The sequence below is a fragment of the Pomacea canaliculata genome, linkage group LG11 (genome assembly GCF_003073045.1).
Source record: "Pomacea canaliculata isolate SZHN2017 linkage group LG11, ASM307304v1, whole genome shotgun sequence".
Classification (NCBI taxonomy): domain Eukaryota; kingdom Metazoa; phylum Mollusca; class Gastropoda; order Architaenioglossa; family Ampullariidae; genus Pomacea; species Pomacea canaliculata.
In genome coordinates, this window is record NC_037600.1 from 14,428,594 (window position 1) to 14,453,201 (window position 24,608).

The 24,608-nt window shown below is 42.9% G+C and overlaps 1 protein-coding gene across 2 annotated transcripts in view; it reads right to left on the bottom strand.

Annotated features, from left to right (window-relative positions):
• Nucleotides 1-24,026, bottom strand: part of LOC112574895 — a 41,436-nt gene extending 17,410 nt beyond the window's left edge. The window contains exons 1-3 of one of the 2 annotated variants that reach the window (XM_025256257.1): nt 23,533-24,026; nt 22,841-22,938; nt 4,436-4,479 (exon numbers count right to left, since the gene is read on the bottom strand). In XM_025256257.1, coding sequence (XP_025112042.1) covers nt 4,436-4,479; nt 22,841-22,886 — 90 coding nt within the window. In that variant the 5' untranslated portion in view covers nt 22,887-22,938; nt 23,533-24,026. Of the gene's footprint in view, nt 1-4,435; nt 4,480-22,840; nt 22,939-23,532 lie in introns of those variants that run through there. The other variant, XM_025256258.1, reaches the window with a different exon arrangement.
• Between the last annotated feature and the right edge of the window lie 582 nt (nt 24,027-24,608).

Here is a 24,608-nt window from a genome sequence, read left to right on the forward strand (position 1 = left end):
AACTTAATGGCACAAGGCTGTTACCCTGGAAACAGGCAGTCTACGTGCACTGACAAGGGCAGATATGTAAGAAATAAACAAAGCTTCTTAGCCACACACTACATTGTGCAAACATTAATTTGATGTCTCGATCTAGCGACCCTTTCGCTTTAAAGTTCAGCGGGGACCGGTCGAGCAGGTTTGTGGTGAGACGAGGTTCGCCACCCGCTACATTCTCTGGGTTAGTTCCCCCGTGTACCGTCGGTCACTGTTGTGCTCGCAGCTTTCCCTGATAAACAATTTTAAAAAAAACCTAACGAACTATTCATAGAACATCGATCCCCATACAGGTATCTATAAGGCTAAATATAGTGTGTACTCTTCTCGCTTTTCCATCGCCTGTCGACGTATTCCCATGGAAACTGTACAGCTTCACAGTAGTGTCCCATCAGGTGTCCGTTTGCTGTCTGCCCTTGCGGTGCCGTTCGCAGTAAGTCGCTAACACGTCTCCACTGAGTTGCGGACTTTTGTCTGCGGCTAACAGATCTTTAATATTTATAAATAACAATAACAATCCGTTAGCCGAATGCGTGAGTTTATTATTAATGAAGCTTTTAGCTCATTTCAACTTTGACTAGATGTGCAGCTTGTGTAGCATTGCCGCGATTTGAACTCAAACGTTGACTCGGCGTACAACGCCAATTTTTTTCGTGTACAACGAGTTTGTGTATCGGGAAGAAACGACAATCGTCTTCGTGGTCTCAGATGGTGCTGCACAAACTACTAATATCACCTCACGTGGATTTTGGATGAAAAGGACGATCATCATGCACGGACAGCACCGAAAGTTCGAGCACTGCCAAAATTCAGCACGCACTCGTTAACGCCAAGAGTTCTTAGTCGGGCAAGATGGCTGACTGCTTGGCCTGGACGCTCTTAAAGTTACAGCAAGGTGGGACCAGCTGATACACCACTAAATGAAGACCCGACCTCTGCTATGGGTTGAGGGTGGGAGTGGGCAGGGGTTGTGACAGACCGACCGTTTTGACCTTAGGCTGGAACCTCGGCATTTTTATTCAAAACAAGTCATGACCTTCCGCCCAGACGTCTTCTGTGTCTACTCTCGGGTACCATTGCTTTTCCTTTCTTTGAGATCCTGTCCTTCTCTACCTTAAACCAACGTCCGAACTAAAGTCCGTGCTGTTATTCAAGCTATCATCTCCATTGGACTCACCCCACAAACGTCTTTACGTCTCTTCTTGTTCCGGTTTATTCAGATCTGTTGCCGGTATCATGCTCTGACCTACGTCCTACGTCCACCATACAGCTCTCCGGATCAACCGGTTTATGTACATATATAGCAGCAGGCAGTACACTATAGAACTCTGGTCTCAAAAAAGCAAGACGATAAACAAGCAAAAGGTCTTTCGTCGCCCTGACACTGCATTTCGACTGCTCGCAACGGCAGACGCTCATAACAGAACCTCGTCTTTCCTTTTCCTTTAGGTAACTATCCAACATTGCGTCTTCACTCTTTCAACCTTCACAAGAAGAAAGCGCTCTACAAAAAAAAAAAAAAAAAATCCCAATATATCCAACTAGGATAGAGACCGTCAATATGCGCTTATTGCACCCGGGGTGAATTCAGCCACGAAGAGTCACATACACACAAAACACAAAAAGAGTATTATAGTTCTACTCGCAGCATGCCTGTAATCAAATATGAAGAAGAGAAATGGACTTCGGTTTCGCGAAGCATACAGACTGTACTAACAAGGTGGGGGGGGGGGGGCAAGGAAGGGTGTTATGGTACCCTCCCTCGCTTCACTTTTCCCCTAACTGAACTCCCCGGGTCTGTCTTTCATGTAGCTGCCAGGACTAGCTGTTCCCTGTCCACATACCGACGAAGACATCCAGCTACAGCGCCGTTTCTGAGAACCAGAAGGGTTAGCACACTGGCCTCGTGTAATCTTGACCGGGTAGAGGATCCATCTTCATCAACGACAAGCGGATTGGCAGGAAAGCTACTTGGACGACAAGAAATTGGCATGGGACGATATACGATTGGCCTGGGACCTAGCCGGGACGATAGGTCACGAACATGGGACCTACCTGGACAAAACGCGATTGGCATAGGACCTACCTGGGCGACTTGCGTTTGGCACAAGATCTACAAGCATGGCAGCAATCGCTCTTGCACTTCTACAGCGCGTCAAGGCCCTGATGACCTTACCTCTGCTACATCCCTCCATCCACCTCCTAAAAGAGAGAGAGACAGCAAGCTCACGGACCAGACACGCTGGCAACGATCAGCATGCTCCTGACACGGGGTCAAAATGTAACAGGCATCTCTGTTAACTTTGAACTGCCGAGGTCTGCAAACAGGTCAGTGCTCCCATGCAAACTACAGGCTGTAGTTTACCCCAGATTCCTCGCCACATCTTCTTAATAGACAATCTACTGCTAAAATAATTGAGAATCCTGATTAAGCTTCTTTTTTGTCCCTCTTGTCGTCTAAGCTGAGGTTAGGAATTACATGCGATCCCCTGCACAGCCCGCAAGGTTTGCGCGAAACAAAGAACTGGACCTCTCTTCTGGCTGAAACGCAGCCGGACTCTGAGCGTCTCTCTCTTCCTCATCTCATCATATATAATTGTGTTGGTTTTTTTTTTACATGACGACCATACGCAACTATCTGCCAAACAAGTTCACATCCTCGAAAATATATGTCGGTACTGTCAATCGTGTCCTCATCAAAGTGCAGCGCCAATCTCTAGTGCAGGGGCGGGCAATTAATTTTCCCAAGGGGCCGCATGAGAACAGAGACGGGAGAATGAAAGCAGGGACAGCTGATAACCAAAACCCTAGCCAGTGGACCCCCACTGTAGTACCCTACTATAAGGAAGATGCAATGACATCAAAGAAAAAGAAGGGAGGAAAAAAGACAACTATGGAAAGCAGAGCTACCTCCAGCGGAAACCTAGAAACAGCAGGGCGTAGCATGCTTCGACAACATGCTTCAACGTACATCATGCGGAGAAAACCAACTCGAAACACGAAAGGCAAAGACGGCGGGAGATGACTGGCATCGTGCAAAGGTACTTGCCTTCCACCGTTCACATTTCCGGAAACCACTTCAGGTTGTTGACCGACACCGAAAGCATGCTTTTTTCCCTTGGTGCTCCCTACCTCAAGAACAATGTAACACGAGCAGAAATGCCTGCAAGGAACTGTGCGCCGGATAGTGTCACGCTGTCAGCAGACAGAAGCACTGCAGCCTGTTACTTCGCTCCATTTTGTATTTTATTGACTAGAGGCCCAGGGGATATTTTTATCCATAACATCAGATACCACATACATCACACAGTAACATTCTCACATGTCCTGACGGCATTGCTGTCATAACACAATATCCCTTCTAAAATGTTTGGAAATTTGACAAACCCAAATGCATAATGATTTTATTATAGTTTCCCTACCTACCCAACCGTGAGGAACGTAAATGAGTAAGTGAGCGAGCGAGGTCGCGTGCGCATGGCGAAGATTAAGAAAAAAAGTAATACATAAACATAAATTTGATTTCTGGCAAGGCATTAATCCTCTTTCTGCATTACGTTAAATTGCAGGGACAATATTTCTCTATCATCAAGAAAAAAGTGACAGTATACGAATTACTAAAATCCCCAACCAGTCTAAAAAAAGGCATGCAGGCAAAATTCAAAATATTATTTTCATTATACAAACAGCAAAGGGACGATGAAGCCCTCGGCCTTTGTTGGCTGCACGTGCACCGCACTCGACAAGCCAGAGGATAAAAGGCGCTCACGCATGCGCGGTCAGGCTATGCATGCTTGCTCAAGCTGAATAGTTCACAGGGAGACAAAATGCCTGGAGGCAGTCAGGTGCGCTAGAACCAAATGGGGAAGCATGGTTGATGCAACAGAAAACATTAAGAATAATTCCTCGCGGAGAAATCAAGAGGCGGGGGCGACGGAGGGGAGGTGATCGAACTGCTGGCACTGAAAGCAATCAGTCGGGAGGAAGAAAAACAAAAGCAGCAAAACAAGGGAGGTAAGGGCTGGTCAGCAATGAAGCGAAATAACATGTAACAATAACGGCCGTTCACTTTTAAAAGAAAAAAAAAATCACTCATAAAGAGGACTAGTGCTTGAAACTCTATTCAAGCATGCAGACCGAAGGAAATAGCACGAAATATTCATGTTCTTCTAATTGAAGTCTTGAAAAAAGCGGTGATGCTAAGGGGGAAAGATAAAGTCAAAACGACCAGCCAAAATAACAAAATGGACAGACAGGAAAAAAAAAAAAAACCACACATAAAGAGGGCTGACTGGAATGGAAGGGGACGGATGGAAAGAACAAAACCAGTGGGGAGAGAGAGTTACATATGAGAAAAGTGATGTATTTAGAAAACAAAACTAGTAAACAAAATCCTCACCTCTTTCCGAGTCTTGTCCAGTTGACTCCATGCCTGGCTGAGCTCTGCAGAAGACGCAAAAAAGGAGAGAGTCAGTAATGAAGTGTTTGTGAGCAAAGACACAGACGACGTTTGTTTACGCTATCACATCCAGATCATTCTCTTTGGTCACGGACATGCACAGGCAGAATCCTCCATTCCAAGCACAAAACAGAAGCCCACCCCTCACCAAGCCAGTAGTACAGTTATTCTGATCTTACAGTTTCAAAGGTCTTTTCAGTCTCGAGTTAAGCTTCTGAATTGTTTTAGGCTGTCGTTAGTCCAGACTGTCATACGAACAATCGGCGGCAGAAGAAGCGTCTGGACAACGTAGCACAATGTTGCAATCAGTGGACGATAAACGCTAAACACGACTACAGGTGGATGGTACACGGAGAGGTTACATGCTTCCAGCAAACCAACGACAAGATGGCGATGTGCGATCTCTACTCTCAGCCGCTCCTGCAAAGTCCAGCTGCTCTTGAAGGCAAGGACGCTTCCCGCCCGGCGAGGTGCAGTGTAGAGTATGACAGATGATAAGGGCTGGCGGCACGCGCAAACACGACAGCTCTCCCACAAGCCCACCTCCTCTGGAACAGACCATCCGTCTTCACAGAACTGTTATACCTCGCTGCCAACGTTAGCTGGTGAGATCTGTGCGGTGGTGACAATCGTGGAAATATGATTAAACTTCGGGAATTTCGTCAGCGACAGCAAAGTCCAAGACCGACCACTGTTACGTCTTCTGCTTCCCGCGCCGTATAAGGCACACGTGACACTAAACACCGCTTACGTGTCACGCTTCATTAAAAACGTTAGTTTGTGACATTCTATAGTTTCACTGCAAACTATGAAAAGATGAAGACACACCATATCCTCAATCTACTTGTAAGATTCTATTGTCTTTGCAAATCACTGAAGACAAGTTCACTTTCTTCTTCAGCATACCATTACAAAAAGTAACGTTTCCTTTTTAAAACATTACATTTCATGCGATTACAAACACGTCTCTGCTAAAACCCTCCAATTAATCGAAAGTCGCTGTTGACAAAGTCCAAGGAAGAGCAACGCCTAGCTGCCAAAACGTTCAGACGCAAACTGGCGAACTCTTGAACAGAAGGCTGTAGTCGCTGTTCACTTCTCCAGAGCTCGACTCCAGAAAGCCGCACAACGACCCAGCGAGTGTGCTGCTCCCCGCGCTCCTGTCCTCGCACCTGTCACACCGGCCAACTGGTTACGAACGCACGGAGCAGGTCGGGGTTATTGTTGTTCGACGGAACGTTCCAAAAGGCCATGACAGTTCGATACTACTCGGGGCTGGCGGTGAACGAGAGGGCTGAGTGGAGGGGAGTGACTGGTCAGGCCAAGCCAGCAAGCTATGACAAGATCTGTGTGTGTGTGTGTGAGTGGTATAGACATATCCTGCAGTAGACAAGAGACACAAGCTGTTGTACTCGCTGCTCAGCTTTCTGCTGTGGTTGCTGACGCACGTGCTGTGACGCGTCGCCAGTTAAACCAACCTGCACGGAAGGAAGCAAATATGGACAGAAGACCACCTGTGTGAAACCTGAGAGACTCGTGATCAGGATGAACTCGCACATAGGTTTTTAAATCTTAAAAAAGACAAGTGTCTGATGTAGAAGATAGGAAACTTCGACACCCGCAGTGTAAGAATAATGTGCGCGTGTGTACGTGTGTGTGAATGTGGTTGCACTCGTGCGTGCAGCTCACACAGAAATCGAGGATTTTCTTAGTCGTGCCTGCCAGACCGTTTTACACCCACTATCAGCTCTATATAATACCAGCATTTTGTCGAAAGGAACCCATTAACATAGCTGTGGTTTGGCAGAGAACAATGAACTTTATCGGGATACGTGCACGTGTCTCGGCCTCGTTCACACTAAGCTAGTTTTCATGACGCTAGGTTTACTCGCATCGTCACACTCCTCCTCTCGCAGGATCACGTCTGATCGCTCAGGGAGCAGTAGCAACGATGAAGAGAGGTGTGATAAAGTGTGAACGGCTACCCCACCCCCCACCCGAACCACAAACAGCTTTGTATGGAACCAAACTCCAAACGGCTCGCCAGGACGCTGACCGAAAAATACTTTCCAGTACATGGAGTGACTGTGTCTTCCGGTGATACTCTGCCTTAAGTCCTACGCCGGACGCATGTTGTCAAAAATGTGACAAAATATTAAATGTGGCCAAAAGTTGTCATGTACATGTATTCGACAATAGGTGTCCGGTCAAAAAAGCTGAGGTGGAGAATGAGGTGAAGACGTCGAGAATTTGAAACAAAAAGTCGCATTTATCACCTGCGCGCTATAAATTGAGATGATTATGGTAGAAGGAAAGAGCTAGCAAAACAACAACAACAAAAACAAACAAACAAATAAACAAACAAAAAACAACCAAAAACACGGAGGAGTCATGGTGCGCACGAACTCAAGACTCCACGTGTTTCAATGGCGGTTATGACGTGAGACTACATAGCACATGGCTTCCAGTTCCAGCCCTCACGACGACGAGTGGCATAGCAACTGCATCATCTGTCGAGAAAATTCATGCAGCGATTGCACAAGAGACATTAGACTCAAAGCTAGGTGGCTGAAGTGGTCCATTGGGGGGGAAAAAAAAGCAAGCACAGAAAATAATCCAGAAGACAGCAAGTGACGTAACCGCACACCTGAACAGGTGACTGTAGGCAAAGACGAAAAGAAATGAAAAATAGTCGCCCTCTAGCCAGTTACACAAAGGGTGGTTAAAGCTGGTTAACGTTTGCACCGTTTTTGGAGTGTAATAGAAATAAATAGGAAAAAAAAATAATGAACACAAAAAATGGAAAGACCCAGTAGTAAAACTACCTCTATATATGTATATTCGGAAGGACCAAAGAACACTTAAGGCTCAAAAGATCCGCAACCGTTCAATCAATAAGACTGACCTATTAAGCCAGGTAGGGACAATTTTCTCCTCCCCTCTAGAAACTGCAAAATTAAAGGGACTGTGTTCTCGAATGACAGTCTTCTCAAAGGAGACGCCCGGTCTCTAAATTGAATTTTCCTTTCAGCGCGACGGACTCCACGGCTTATGTTAGCGACACCGGACGCCGGCAGGTGCTTTAAACGGCAGAGATCGAAGAGTTGGCTTCCTATCCATGTTTTAAATCAGCCGAGACCAGTGTACGCTATGTACGTTCTCTGCCACCTTCACCACCATACCCACCCACCCCACATTCACACATGAAAAGGTCTTGCTGCACTTTTTAATAACGGCAGCTGTGACGCCCTATATAACGGGGCGTGGACTCTCGTTCGATCTCACGACCAGTCAACAGGATGGTGTAATGGACGAAAAAAAACGCATACCCCGATAAGGTGTGCAAATTCACGCCAAGGAAACGTAAGAACGCAGTGCGCGGGTAACCCAGACGGGAGTGCTAGAAAGGCAAACGTCCCACCGTAACCACCCTTACTCTACCAGTACTTTTACTTTCTACCTGTACTTTGTCCTGAAGGTCGAGTGGTCTACAGCTTTTCTTCTAGCTGAATAGGATACGAGAAGGCAAGGCCCAATCGGGAAGGCCGGTTAGAATCCACCCACGTCCCGTGAGGGTAAAACAAGATATAAGTTACATTTCCGTGTGCTCTGATAAATGAGTTGTCTAGAACACCTGCGTTCCATTTCCATGATGAAAGTGCCGGCCATACCTTACGCCCACGTGCTGGCGACCCATCGGTTGAAGCATTTCAGTTGTCTCCCTTAGAAAGAAGATGAGGCCCCACCGACAGTTTTAGGTAGAGGACAGCGAAAAGTATGCTTCTGGAGCCCAACCACCAATAAAGGTGAGAGAGGAAGCTTCTGCTGGTACAAGGAACGTCCACACACTACACTAGGCCAGCTGACAGAACTCACTAACGAGCTACAACAACACCGGCGGACAGTTTTGGGATTGGTCAATTTGAGGAGACAGCAATAGTCGAAGACCAAAGGCAGAACACAGAAAGGACATTCTAGTCGTACTTGTTGATTGGAACGCCAAAATCGCCAACAATAAATAAATTTAGCCAAGGTGAAACCAACGATCGAGGCCTATGAGTTTGAACAGAGAACAGTCCTAAGTTTTGTGCAGCTATACCCAGAAAGGCAGCGACAAAGGTGGGGGGGGGGGGGGGAATTGGTATTTTACGCCGTGTCAGCAGCTAAGGCTATATCACGGCAAGCAGCCAGCCCTGTAAACATATGTCACGTGCAGAGAAAGATCAGCGTGCCCGAGACGAGAAATGAACTCAGGGCAGCCAACCTTCACTGTATTGGTAACAGGCGCTAACAGCGCTAACCGTTGCGCCACCGGACCGCTCACAGCGACAAAGGTAAAGGAAACAACTTTAGGTCGCAAATGATATCCTGATAAAATGACGGCCTCAAAGAAAAAGAGGAAAAGCAACCTCGAAACAGGCTCCAAATACAAAGCAGTGAACTGTGACATCCGGGAGAAGAATGACGACAGCTTAACAGAACTAGATTGAATTTCAAGACCGAACTATAAAGGAGGGAATGCGCGAGGCGACAGCAAAATGGTTTTTTCACTATTGAACACTCTAAGACAGTCGTCAAAGGTAGCAATGATCCCCTTCGCCTAAAAAGTGCTGCTATAAACCGATATTGCAACGACCTGTGAAATTCCCCACCGACAACAGACGCTAACATCACAACAGCAAACAATAACAACAACCAGCTGAGCTGCTCGAGCCGAGTGGGGAACAATAACAAAGCCCATTGCTTCTCTATGCTAAAGAATCTAGATAAACAAAAAATGGCTCATAAAACAACAAATTAAAAAAAGTAAACAGTGCTTAATCCACGACCCAAGCAAAGTTATGCTGAAAGTAATTACAAATCACGTAAACACTGCTTGCGAGGAACTGCTAACAAAAGAACAGACTGGCCTTTGTCCCAGAAGAAGTACGGCTGTACATATCTTCAGCTGTCGCACTCTGATAGAAAAATATCTAGATTTCTCACACAAGTTGATCGGACTTTAAAGAAAGGCATTTGACAGGATGGCACGAGGAGTTATGGAATGAAATACGAAAATTCAGCATCCAAGAGAGCCTCGTTTAAGTCATCAAAGCGTTGTATAAATGCTCAATGAGCAATGAGTACTACTCAACAACCAACTGAAAGTCATCTTACAGACAACAGAGAATGTCCGTCAAGGGCGATCCCTGCCACCTGCACTGTTCAACATCATCTTAATCCATCAGAAATAAATGAATAATTCTGCCATTAACCGTGGTCTTAACTAGCTCTCTCACAAACCGCTCCCTCTGGCCTTTTTTTTCTTACATGACGCAGTATCAGCGCCGTTATTGCAGCAAACGTCTGATGCAAATGAATCTTGTCGTCGGTGTTGTTCCACATACTATTGAATACTAAGTATGGTACCTAAAAGACAAATCCGCTTAACTGCTACATAACAGAAAACATCCATGACTCAACACAGCGATTATATAAGACTAAGTTACAAATGAGCAGAGTTTCTCTGTTTAGTATTACCACAACAATTTAAGGTAAAAAAACAAAAAACAAAAAAAGAAACCCTTGGACGACATCAGGGACAAGCACTGATACAATTCAGGACAACCATGCAGCACACTTAAACGTTTCTGTGACTTATGTGAAGGTTACTCCTCTACAACTACCCTAAAAAGCGCTTTGTCTGCCAGTAATAACGAGCTATCATTAAATTGGAAAAAAGCCTGCCCTTTTTAGACAACAAATAAAACAAACAACAAAAAGCACAAACTCATTTCTGAGGATCACCGCACGAGAGAACAAGTTCGCATCAAGAACAGGAAACAGCGCGGGTCCGCCTACATCCCCAATAAAAATGTCACATAATCTTTACGGTACTCGAACCTGGAAATAAGCTGCTGTGTGCTCTGCGAGGAATGTTCCAAGCTCGGCCGATGCATGGACCGAGGCCTTGACTTGCTGACGTGTATTAGTTGGCACGCTGCCCTCGCACCATTCCCACCCGGCCACACAGCCATCCAACACATGGTCAGAAGGCCCAACAGGACGTCACCTTCACGCCGGTCCTCACAAAGACCACGTGAACATGAACCTACACTTGTAGTCAAAATCTGTTTCTGCACAGACACTACTTTATCGACGATCACGACTGAAATGGAGAGCGGTGGGTAAAAGGTTGAAGGGGGAAGATGGTGCTTTGAACAATTCATTGCCTGAACGCAGGCGACGATCGAGAACAGCTGCGGTAGAGGAAAGTGAATCCGCGGGTCTTTGAGAGATTCCACGAGGGAATAATGAGACACCAACACAATGCTGTCCACCGGCGAGCACATCAACATTGTGTGCATGTCCTGTCCACGAGCTAGAAAGTGATCCTCGCCAGATCCGTCTGCTGCATTATCGTGGCACCCTGTCTCGATCGCAGCTCTGTGAAGGATCGTCATCACAATACAAAATAAATCTTTTCTTATCTCACCTGGCGCTCACCTACGGACGAATCTAATAAGTTAAGCGATGAAGAATTATGATTTTCTAAGTCATTTCACGGTGACAGTGCATCAACAAGCACAAATAAAAAGGCAGGTCTTTACAATGAAAGCTACTTTTGCGCGAACTGTTGACCAAGCTGTCCGATTTCATTTTGGCTTCAGTTGTGACAAACGGCTTTCAAATGCTGAAATGACAATGTCGAAAATAAGGATTATTATGTCAGCAACTTAGCGATCGCCCTAACGTACCGTGAGCTCTGCATCTAAATATTTTATGCAAGGTTTCCCGAGACCTCAATATTATTTCAATAGTTTCTCCAGGGTGAAGAGAGTTCGTTCTCAACTACATTCTTCTACCAGCTGACGCAGTTATGTGACCACCAAATCAACGGTAACTGTAGGGGGGAGGAGGAGAGAAATTAGTGTTTTACGACGAGCCAGCAACTAAGCAATATCGCGGCAAGGCAGCCAGCCACCGGACCGCCCATGGTAACTGTAGGAAATATAATTTTGGACAATTGCTTTACAAAGCAGCATGAGTATCAAGAATGTCCGCCAGGTTCGTAATGAAATCAGCTTCTAATGACCATGCCTGGCAGGGTACCACCAGATGATTTGTCTTTAACATAAACAACGCCCATCAGGCCCAGCTTGTAATACGGTATACATCGCGTTTAACGCACTTTGAAATTAAGCAATCCTTCAACAATGTGCACTGCAGCCCCTCCATGATTTATAAAATAGCTTTATTTTCCTACATCTCAAACCTCCACCCTAATCAGCAGCAAATGACAAGTGGTGCAGGACAGACTTGTAAATAAATCAATAAATGCAATAAATCAAAGTAAGGCGATGAGTGTTACGTAGTGTACGTGTGGCGGAGGTGGAGTGGAGTTGTAGGTGATTTTGCTTCATTAACTGTTGTAAAAATATATCGTTTGTCGGATCCTGACCAATATTTTACAGGATTACTTCTTTCGTATACATGAAGATCGTAGAATATGTTTTGTTCGCGTTTTCTTTTGCTCCGGAAAACTGTTAATTTGTGTGTGTGTGTGCTATGCCACCTGTAGCTCGAAACTTAAATATATATGTTACGCAAAGCTAAATTTGACAATGCTGTATTTATCGAGTACTCTATATGAGACACACACACAAAAAAAAAAACCAACCCAAAAATAGACAGACATGTATTCCCCCCTCGCTAGAAACGGTCGGCGTGATGGCCGTCGAAAGTGTTAGGTAAAAGCACATCACCTGGGCATTTAGGAAACTGTACGAGATACAGCAAAACAGAGACACGATGGTGGCAAAGACTCTGCCGATGATTATGACGATGGAGTGCGGTAATGATAGTACAAGATATTTCTGGCAAAGAGCAGCACACGAGATTACGCACTTTACACACTTTCTATCGGTTTCAGTGCAAATCTGACAATAAAAAAAAGGGGAGGAGGCCAGTCCTTCTTCTTGCACTTACACAATTACACATTCAAAAGAATTTCATCGACGCTCTCTAAGCTTTACCACAAACAGCACAAACCTGGAATGCCTCATTTAAATGAAAGCTATTTTTACCAGACAACACGAGCACTTGCGATCTGTTGTTGTTGTCTTGTTTCGTATTACTCACCCTTTCTTCCGGGTGTATTATGTTGGGTTTGGTTTTTCTTTTCTCAAAAACCTGCATTCCATGTAGGTGACAGGTCACACACGCTGAGACGTTGCAACCACTCACACCGAGGGCTCGGTCCTGGAGAGAGACTCCACGTGATGCCAGAGGTCACCATGCTGAAAGTTTACGACCACTCACAGTAGTAATGGCCTTGACGACCTGTCTACAGCCACAGGCAGGAATATTTGCGTCTGTTTGTGGGCTCAAAAAAACATATATATCTATCAACCTGTTGCCAGCTGGCATGCAGCCACACCAGAAAGTCACTTCCTGCTGTTTTCTCTCAGCCCGAACAATCAACGGAGAAGTCAACCGACAAATGGAACGAAACATACGAACTAGACTTCGGAAAGTGAACAGATTTTACAAATTATATTATAACATCACAAGTGCACTGCTCACTAGGATGTCAGAAATGTTCGCATCAACATTTGTATCACCAAGAAAATACTGCATGGAAGGAACATTGGTGATGACCTCGCATAACGACGACTCCATCAGTAAAGAAAATGCGCAAAGACTAATGTATCATCGGGCACATCTTTTTTCTGAGCGGGAACGAAAGCTGTATATAAGCAGGTGGAAGAAAAGTAGAAGGTAAGAGGGGAAGCAGAAAGAGAATAAAAAAGAAGCGAAAGAAAAGCGAAACAACAATAATAACCAGACCTGCAAACTACATATTTGTTGTATAGTGTATTCCAAGCATCTGCACAAAATCTCGTCATTTCCTTTCTACTTTGCACACACAGATATTAAAAAGAGTTATGTGTGTGGGTGTGAGACAGAGAAATGGGTGGAAGGAGACGTGGCATATTTTCAGTGCAAACCTAGTCTTTACTGTGTGTGAGTTTATGCCGGGTACTAATCTCCTGCAATTATCTCACCCGTGTCGTGACAGACACTGGTTAATACTGCAGCACCCCGCTGTCTCACAACTGTGGATATCTTCTTCCCTACCTGTCGGCGCTTGACGTTGACACACACACGGACCGTTACACAACACGATGTGGTTCGTACCTTGTTCCTAACAACAGTGGACAAGCCACTCACGAGCTCTCGCCTGTCACCCCGGCGGGTCTTGCCTGGAACTGTCGATGACTCGCCACCTACGGCGTTGGATTTGTAAAAAAGCGCTACTGAAGCGATGGTGCTTTGGAATGGAGGTAGCGAGCACACGAGAAACAATGAAATTCTATTTGCCTACATTCACTGTGCACGGTTCGTCGAGTGAGAGACAAAGAAAGAACAGACCCCCGGACTTTACATCCATTACTGGTAGGAGTGCTGCACGATCCATGTGGCCTCATAAAACCACGCTCATACAGAGAGTGAAAGACTGAGGGGAAGGGAATTATGTTCCGTTTCTTACAGTATATGCCCAGCTCAATTTCAAATACCCATAATATAGGCAACACAGTTTATTTTAAAAGCGACGGGCCAGCCCCAGAATTCATGTCGAGGCTGTAATTAAGCTTACAGGTTGTCTAAGCTGATCACCTCTTGTCTTGTGAACCCGCCAGAGGCGCGAATCTCTGTTGGACATGCGCTCGTGTTGCGGTGCAAGGGACTAATGTGATCGGCTTTGACCTGCCCGTAAGCTTAATTACAGCCTCGACATGGAATCCAATTTCCATTCCCTGAACCGCTCGCTTACCCTCACCATGGAAAACGACAACAGACTCTTAATGTGTCAACGTGCCTGCAAATACATTTACGCACACACGTAAGGTAATTTACAGCCTCGGTAAATATTTGGAGTAAGTTTAAGGAATAGGAGGGGGGGGGAGAGAGAAACTAGTGTTTTACGCCGAGCCAGCAACTATGGCTATGTCACGCCAAGGCAGCCACCCTTGTAAATTGAAAGATAGTAGGGAAAGAAGAGAAAAAAGGAACAAAAGATCCTACACCCCTGTATTTTAAATCTGTCACACGCCCTACGACTGTCTCCAGAGTATGCAATAAAATCATGGAGGATTTCGAACACGCGCCATCTGAAAGTGAAGAGTTTGCTTAAATGGATTAGAAGTGTCTGTGTGTACCCGCACAGAAAGCGCGCTGTAAACATTCAGTTTGTATAACAGGATTTACCAGCCGGCGGCTGACGGTCCTGACTTGACCGCATAGTTTCGGTATTGTACTGTGTAGATAAGGCGGTACCGTTATTTAAGTCGTGTCGGTTAGAAGCAGTGGTTAGACTACAGTGTTGTACAGTTCAACAGGTCATCACCACCGTAACCTGCTCCTATAATAAAAGGTTTACATAAAGAACATGAAAACTATACAGTAAAGGGCTTTGCTGCAACCTTAAGAAGAAAAAAAAGAGAGAGAGAGACTGCACCCAAGCATGGACTCCTGCTTGTGCACTTCTCAGTTACAAGGCTTATTCGTGGGCTTTAGCTTTTGTTTCCGTCATGGGCCGTTAGTTATGACACAAGAGTAAGTCATTTCCTCAGAGGTAAAATAAGAAACTTAAGAAAAGTCTCATTTCCAAGAAGAGTGTCGGAAACAAGACGCTTGTCCTGGATTTCCCCACGTTGCCCCAGGGCAACGCCTTACCCTCGCCTCATACCTACAGCCCCACAAGTTATTCCTTAATTTGTTCCCACCTATCGTTAACCTCGCGGGCTAGCTTTATTAACGTTTAGGGTTTTGTTTCAAGAGCTCGTTATCTCTGATAAAGTACGCACTCTCGTAAACTTCTGTAACATCGGGTTTCTCCTCTGTCTACATCGTAATACGCGGACGGGCCCTAAGCGATATTTTCACTTAAATTGAACTCTGAGTGTTCTCGATCGACAAGCAAAGCTGTAAAAACCAGCAAGTGTTTTTTTTTTTTTTTTATGAAAAGGACCCATTGCCTATCGGCATAAAGGACAGCTTTGTCCCCCTCTCCCCCTTTTTTGAAGAGGTGAGAAACGATATATAGCTATGTTATCAGAACATAATATTGCAATAAAAAAAAATAAAAGGTTTGGTAAGAAATAGCAACGAGATCTTAAGCTCTCTTGTACGGGGCGAATATTGCGCTTCAAGCCGACGTGACAAAAGCATGACGTAATTAAACTGCACGCCCGCCATTAAATCAGCGCCATTTCATAGCAACAGCTCCCCGACAGCACGTGTAGCCTTTTCCTTTGACCTCAGGCACTTGTTGCTCGGGCGAGATTTTACCTTGTGTTGATAAAAAACAAACAAACAAAACAAACACTTTCTCCTTTTGTTAATTCAATCCCGTTCCTGAAGCAAATGGTCGACCGGAAGACTGACGACGTGCTGCTCTACTCTTGCGCGATTCTTGCAGCGAACTACACGGTATCGGTGACGGTCAGTTCCAGAACGAATATATACAGCTGCAAACAGGCACTCTTCAGTGGAATTTTTTGTGCAAGGGAAAAGGGTGTAAGTTGCCAGGAGGTCAAGTGGTACAGAACGGGAAGACCACAGAACGGCTTCCGATAAAATTCCTGCTCGCCGTAACCTCTAAACTACGAAAGTAGTTTTTATTTTTTTTATAAAGGACAAGACAACGTAAAAGCAGTCCGAATCAGCGAGAGTGAAGTCACTGGCATAAATCAATCTTACCTTTCCCACTCGAAAGAGGGAGATTTGCCTAGACACCGTGTGCGTATCGCAGGGTCCGTCCAATCTCGGCGCTGAGGGATCTGGGCAACGCTCGAAAGCCCATAACTTTGAGGGCGCTCAATAAGTCAGGGAATGTGTTCGACACGAGAAGCCCTGACAATAAAACGTTTCCCTTTAAAGGGGAGAGGAAGAAAAGAATAAAAAACGAGGGAAAAAAAAAAACACGGGGAGAAAAACTGTGTAGGTCGGGTCTCCGCGTGCCAGGTTACCGACGACATGTCGCTCTCACGGAATCTCTGTCAACGGTGGTGTTGAACTGGCTAGTCTCCACGTCACCTTTCTAACTCCATTATGGAATAATACCAGACTAGAAGAAGAGAAAAAAATTAGGACACTGCAAACGGGTACGAGAAAAGACGTGGTAGAATGTCCCTGTCCAAAAGCCATAACTTACAGGTCAATTTTCTTGCGCCTGGTGTATGACATCCGTTGAAACCCTGCTGTCATGAACCTATAATTAAAGGTTTTACAAGAATTTTATACTCGTAGACCTGTACGTACAGAAGAGATTGGTGTGGGAGGGGGCACAGAGTAGGATGTAAGTTCACATGCTTATTACCAAACATTTGGAAAATGTTGTCACGACGGTCTCCATGGAAATCCAATGTCACCCTCCTGCCCAGCGAGATTGCCAATGCTAGGCCGCCTGCTCCTCCTTCTTCCAGAGCCGCCAGCAACAGTGTTCCTATCAGACCATCATTTAAGTGATTCTCCTTTGTACAAAAACGAACTGGAAGCGGTCAGTGGTTTGCGATCCAGCCAATAGCTTAAGCCCGGTTCACACGGCGCGACTGAACAAATTTTTTAAAGTTAGTCAAGAGCTACCCCAACCGCTCTTCCTCTCCACAAATCACAAATTTTCTTCCATGAAAATGTGAAAAAATCTTAGTCTTCTTTTGTTCTTTAACCGATGAAATGGCACCAACGATGTTTTTAATTTTTTTTTCCTTTGAAGATCGAATCGTGTGAAGCTGCCTTGAGAGCAAACAGTTGACTGGCAAAATTTATACGATCATTATGTAAACATCTGCTTAACACAGCGACATACGCGTCTAGCTAAGAAGGCCCATAATGGCAGGAAATCACATCTGGCCTAATGAATGTGCTTAAAGGATAACACAAGCGCTGAGCGAAAATCGCTGGAAATAGAGCATAAAGTATCATAAAAACATATTCTGGTGGTATATTATGACGAAGAGGCATAAGAAATATTATATTGATGTTGTTCTCTTTATCACACCCGGATTTGTCGAGAAAACAGGAAATGGCGAAAAGGTAGTATTTCTAAAACTAGCGCCATCTGCATGAGCTGAATTTGAAGAGGAAAGATGCAATCCTCGGTAACAGAAAACAGACCAAGACACAATGCGTTGTTGCTAAATGTTCTTTTTGACACTCAGATGGAGTTTATAGTTTGTACTCATTTAGGAAATCCTAAAGATAATGGCAACAAACGCCAGTACATTAACTTAACCCAATCATAATGAACTCGTGTTGTCCTTTAATGCTCATTAAGCAAAGCGATATTAAGCGTACTTATAAATAAATAGTGTACGTGTAACACAGAAACTGATTCCGATGAAACTTTTTAGTCTAAGAATTATTTCCCACACTCAGCTCAGCTATCATCTACATCACGGACGTGTATAGGTGGATGGCTGACTGTATGCTCGGCCTCTCCGCTGCTAGTCTCGGCGAGCAAATTGACAGACTTTTTCTTGGCGTGAATGTAATACATAACTTTGTTTTTGTTTGGCCATATCTTCGGTTATGTGAAAAGGACAGTTTTATAAGCCTTAGTCACAAACTAAATGCATGTACAGGAAAGAGGAGGAGAGTAAGAGGCGAATAAGCGAGCAAACAATAAGATTATTTTTTTTTTATGCATTCTTCTTCAAAGTGCACTGAACAATTCTTGGCTCTCGATAGATTGAAACTTTTGTCTGAATGGCCTCTAGCATGAATGGAAGCCGCTCGCCACTCGCCTTGCTCTTTCTACATACCTGCCCGCGGAAGGTAAAAACACTTACACCGAAACATTTGACATTTGCACAGTGGCATGCTTCTACGAAACAGTGTAAGCCACCTCCTGGCTGTTTATTTATTGTTGTCACTCTCACAGACTCTGCTGACATGACATTGTCGTCGTTCGCTAAACTGGAAGCTGTTCTGTCAATAGCCTCGTTCTAAGAGTTCACTTAAAAAAAAAAATCGTCTGCGAGCCATCCAGGGGATACAGATTCATGCCTACATCTAGCAGCCGACTCGGATTCCTTTCCTCTTTCCATTAAGTTACCATGGAGACATTCAAACCCTCAACGGCTACTGAGAATTCTTCACTGACTGCCATATAATTCACTGTCGGTTGCTTCCCACGTTAGGGATCTCAACAGCCTTTTTGGCTGGACAAAGACCGCACCTCCTATCCATGAGTTAAAGTATCCTATGTAAAAATTGGTCACATAGCCGGGCTACTGATTTCAATTCTCGTTTTGGGATTTATTTTTTTCAAGTTAGAAGATGTAATTTCTTCCGTAGTTGTTTTTTTTTTTTTTTTTTTTTTTTTTGAAATTACAACGATTTTGACTCCCAGAATGTCAGCAAAACCACATGAAAAAGCAGATCTACAATGAGCATCAACCGACAATTGGAAGGTTCCCAAGTACAGGCATAAGCTAAGAAGAATGAAAGGCAATGTAGGGCTCATACTTTATCTCCTCGGGATTTAGAGCCATTTGTTCGGTAAGTCCGCACTCTGACGGTACAGTAATCAAAGGTTCGAATAAGGATCTCCACACATTAGTATTTACGTGCCAATTTTACCCTCGAGATATGCAAGCCACAACATCACATATATCTTATATACACACATACATATATATATAACAATATGGGAGTGGGTTTGCTAGTTTAATCAGTTTTGTAACTGTGCAATCGTACGTGTACTACGTGTACCACCATCACTACTCAATCTGAACCTTTTTTTTTTTAAATCTTGGCCGGGAGATCAATTCTCTACCTCTCAAAGAACCATTTCTTATGCCCCAAATGCCTACATCTACAGTGAGTTCGCCGACTTCACTTGTCTAGTGGAACTGTATGTCTGCAGTTTATTGTTCAAGAAAATAAATTATCCTTTTCATCTGCCACAGAGCTTGCAAGTGGGTTTCTCGCCACAAGCTAAGGTCATCTGAAAGTCGCGTCTCCTCCGCAAAGGTTTTTACTTTAGAGTCGCCATACATTTAGTAGTTGTCTTCAAACAAACAAAAATCAACAAACCATAAGTTTGGATATGCATGTGTCCATATATGATCACAACTCACCAGTATTTTCTAACTCATAATCAACTATATTGTCATATACAGATTACATGCGGCATACACTTGAGCCAATCTAGGTGTCTGTATGTACTGCAAATACTTAAGATAAAGAAAAGAGAAATCCAAGCTATTGGACAATGTTTCTAAATCTATGTTTTAAAAAAGCAGATTTATATAGTACTTTACTTAACTGCCCTTTACAAAACAAGTGGTATTAAAATATAGATTCAAAATGAAAGGCACACCTTCAAACACAGACCAAACTTATCAACAATTATGCAAAATACGTATCAACAGGAAAACCCAAAGGTTATTCAATCATGGTGTAGTAGAAACTTTGAAAGACATGAATCGTAGCAGACACAAATTATATAGTGAATGTAACTCAAGACACCATATGCAAGTGTTAATGCATGTCTGAATGAAGATGAAGAGAAGCAGACTTTGGTTGTCCATGACTGACATGCACAAAGACTGATGGTAACAATGTCACATCTACAGCAGTGCAACAATATACAAGATATCAGAAGGTTTCAACTGTTTAATGTTCAACTTATGCTGAATTTGAATGATAGGCTGAATTACTCCACATTGTGATAAGCAGTTTCGCAGGTGATTATCAGTAACCTCTAAGTTTGTATGTGAGCCCAAGACAGAGGGGATGTAGGTATGACTTTCATTGCCACCTGGCACTAAATTTGGTAGTCTGGAATGCAACTGGTATTCATTTCCATCTGACACCTGTGGTAAACATGCCTAGGAGAATTATCTGACTTGCAAATCTCAAAATGATCACAGCTTTAGAATGAGAACCTTTATCTCATACGTTTCTCGTTCAAACCTTTACAAGGGGGAACAAAATTACAAAACCATTGCTAGCAGCCTGAAAATGTGGCTAGGGAGAGCACATTGAAGGGTGTAACTTTGTGTTCAAGGTTTCGCTGCTCATAAATGGGGAGTTCTTTCACACGACAAAAAAGAAAGTACTGAATTTCCTTTTCAACTGCAAACTCAAAAGTGTCGTTCAAACTGTCTGGAAGCAGCAAGGGCCATTTTTAGTTGACAGTTAAGTTGCAAATTACTGCTAGAGAACCTTCTTTTATTGAGCCCTCTTTGCTGTTAATGCCAGACCATGAACCATAAACAAACCTGCCATGCCATTCAGGACCAAGCACTATAATGTATTTCAGTTGATTAAGGAAGATGGGGTGAAAGAACAGAAAGTATAATCATGCCCGTGGTTGCACAGTCAAAATAGATAGCTGAAACTTAGAGGCCTTTCTTTATTCTACCACCCCTAAAAAAAAAAAAATAAAAGCTTTCTATGTCATCCTCTTCTAAATGCATGAATCAAAACCTGATTTTGAAAGAAATCTCCCCTGAAATCTCAAAACACAAAAAAGTACAACTTTCTGCTAATTTGGAAAAAAAACCCTTCATATTTTGTTCATGATATATGACCAAGCATTTCATATTGACATCAGTCAATGAAGTTTATCAGTCTGATGACTATACTTATTCACACTAAGGACTGGAGTACATTGTAAACTGTTTTTTTTAAACAGCTATTTATTTTAGATTCTCTCTGAGAAATGTTATGCCTATGTTTACATTATCATCTCAAATGTTGATTATTTATGCATTCATTTAGTTGTATGCTTTGTAATTACAAAAAGGTCAATACAAATAAATATACAAAAATATTTCAGCCCTCCTTCATTCATAAAATATTTGCACACAACATTCTGCCTATTGTTAAAGCACAGTTAGCCCCAAAATCAATACAAAGATTACGTATATTATGGCTGACATGTAGTTTGACTTTAACATGATATTTGATATTACAAATTGATAACAAAAAGAAAAAGAAAAGCAGCCCTTCCTACAGCACAACATGGAATGGGACGGAGAGGGGAGAAGAAGGGGAAAAAAAACAAAAATGAAGAGCAACACATTTTCAAAGGAACATAATTAAGCAAACATTACCTATTGTGCACTTATGTTATTAGCACCTATTTCACATCTTCCATTCATTTCTTTTAGAAACAGGTCATCCTCCTTGCGATTCACACTGACAGTACAGCAATAATCAAACAGAACTGGCAAAAAAGAGAAATTCTGATCTGCAAGAAAGAGACGTCCTGACAAAAGGTCAACTCATTCAAAGCACTGTCAAAACTCTGCAATATCTCATTTCTAGCATCCAAAATTCAAAACTGTTGTTATCAGACAAGCTTTTTAAGGAGTCTGGAGTAACTCATATTGGTAGATTTATTTTCCTCTCTCTTAAATAGAAATTCATTATGAGATTACATTGGATTAACTAGATTTCCATGTTTCAATTCCTGCCCCATGTGATAAGAGCTATACTGGCAATGTCACTGAAGAACATGGTGTCAAACATGGCAATGCTAGGTCAGATTACATTCAAAAGGCAGACCAGATTTGTTAAGTGCATGCATACCAGAAGTAAAGCCCACATATCATTCTGCCATTGAGCAAATATGTATAATTGGGTGTCTGGGGTCTGATCAAAAAAAAGGTAAAGAAAACAACTATTGCTAATTGATAAAGTCTGCGTGTAACAGCTAAAACCATGAACAGATCTACAACACCATCCTATTTGTCAAGTAAGATTATCCAGGAATTCTGGGGAAGTGGCTGTTACTTTTCTACACTGAATGTGAAGATCAGTTTGTACAATTCCCCATTCCACACGGTTCTAACAAGTCAATGAATAAGGAAATGCTAAGAATATTCATATTTTAATATCTACCTTAATAACTGATCCAAACAGCTTTGAATCTAAATGACACTACATTGCCCTGAAATGTTTTCATTGTCAAATAGTTTACATTGATTTATATGTATATTCATATTGGTTTATACACCCATGGCTATGTAATTAGATGCACACAAATTTCACATTTCTATTCTATAAGTACAGTGGAACCTTGGTTAGCGAACACAATCCATACTGGAAAGTTGTTTCGTTATCCGAAACAAGTTTTTCCCATCAGAAATAAAGGAAATCACCTTCCCAGAAAAGTAAAAATCTTGGCTAAACTCACAAGGACTATGAAAAACAAGAAGCTTTCTGCACAGTTGTTTTCTCTTTTTCAACTTTATATTGCATCTGTTTATGTAAACTACAGAAGACTTCTTTTCAAAAAAAAAAAGCAACTTAAACACCAAGGATATTAATACAAATCTCAATTACCTGATCCAAGATGAGGGTCCCAGCCTTTCTTCTTGCTGGGATGCATTCTGGTAAGAAGAAATCCTCATGCAGGCAGGTCAGATTGTCAGTGTGCAAACCTGAAATCAGACATATAAAATGCAGTTTTGTCACTTTTTGAAAACCTTATTTTAACCTCTGGTGCAATCACTGCCACGCCAGAAACAGAATTTACACCAAAAGCCAGCACTTTCTATAGCTAAAATCTGTAGAGAAATGTGTAACACAATAAACATTTCATGGACAAAAGGAAACATTGAACAACAGACTGAAATATATGTCTTCTTTGTGTCATACACTTTTTTCTAAAAGTCAAATGTATGAACAGTAATAAGTAATGAAATGAAGATTTAAAATTCAATAGTTTATGTTTTTATATTACACATACTATAAAGAAATAAAAGGCCCCATTCAGTTTTTACACTGTCTCCTTAAATGATACTTACATGAAACCATATAATAATTTCAACCGATATTACAACCTTTTAATTAAGGAATGCTATTCGCCGTTCTACGTTTATCTCATAAAAATGACTCGACGCTTCATTAGACAAATGATTGCATTCAGATTCTCTTACCATGGAACTAGGACCACAGTACTACTAGTACTACTAGCAAGTGGCATGGTTGGTTTGTTTACAAACAGCGTGAAATAAAATAATTTAAAGACTTACATTACTGATGCAATACTTTTATAATTCACTGCCATTCCTTCGAGGCTAGCCCGCTTTTGGTGTGAAACTTTCGCGATCAAGACAAGTTCTTTGAGCTCTCACCGATCAGAAAAACATGCCTCAACGGCTACCAAATCCGCCGCCATGGCATCCATTTCCGCTGTCAGGGATTTGTGGGAAGTCGAAGGGAAATAAATCTGACGAGCTCGGTGTTTGGAATTTGTTATCTATTTCAGGATTCAGATGAGACTGAAGTGCGAAAAAGCTATCTGTATTTGTTATTGTTATTAAAAGAATTCAATATCTAAGTCTGACCGTGTTTTAACCGTTGTTTCTATCCAAAATAGCTCATGTCTGCATATGTTCTGTCCCGGCTGGACTACCGCAACTTCCCACATTGTTGTCCTTAGCTGCAGGCATGACAGGAGTTAAGAAAAAACGCTGCTCGCATTGTCTTCCGTAAGCTCAAAGTTGGCCATTCTACACAACTCTCCCATGGACTTCTTAAGTTGTACTGGCCAAGTCGGTCGCTATGGTCTGGTTACGCGGACTTCTCGGATGTGCCAAACGTCAGACCTGATCGACATGAATGTGTGCCGCTGTTTTTATTTTTTTAATTTGTCTTGCGTGCCAGGAATGTTATGTTCCTATTGTAGTGACCACCTTCGACACGCTTCAGGACTTACCTCATATGTGAATACCTACAGTAGCTGGTGGTCTTTCCCCTGTCTCCCTCCTACCCCTACCTCTGATTTGAACTGGTTCTCATTTGTTCAAGCACACGAAACTCACACGTGGAAAAAGATGCTGTGTAAAAGCTTTTCATCATTTTATTTGAGCATAAACTCCACCGTGCATGCATCTTTTAAATAACTCTTACAAGTCAGATCCTTTATGTTTCTAACAGATTCTGGGCATGTTTTTACGTGCAAGAAAGTTGTATTTTATAACAAGTCTTTGTCCCAGTTTCCAATCACAGATCTGAGGAGACCTCCACCCAACATCCAGCTTCTCAATCCTATTCCAGTTGGCACTAGGCAACAGAGTATCCCAAATTGTATTGTTTCATTTAATTC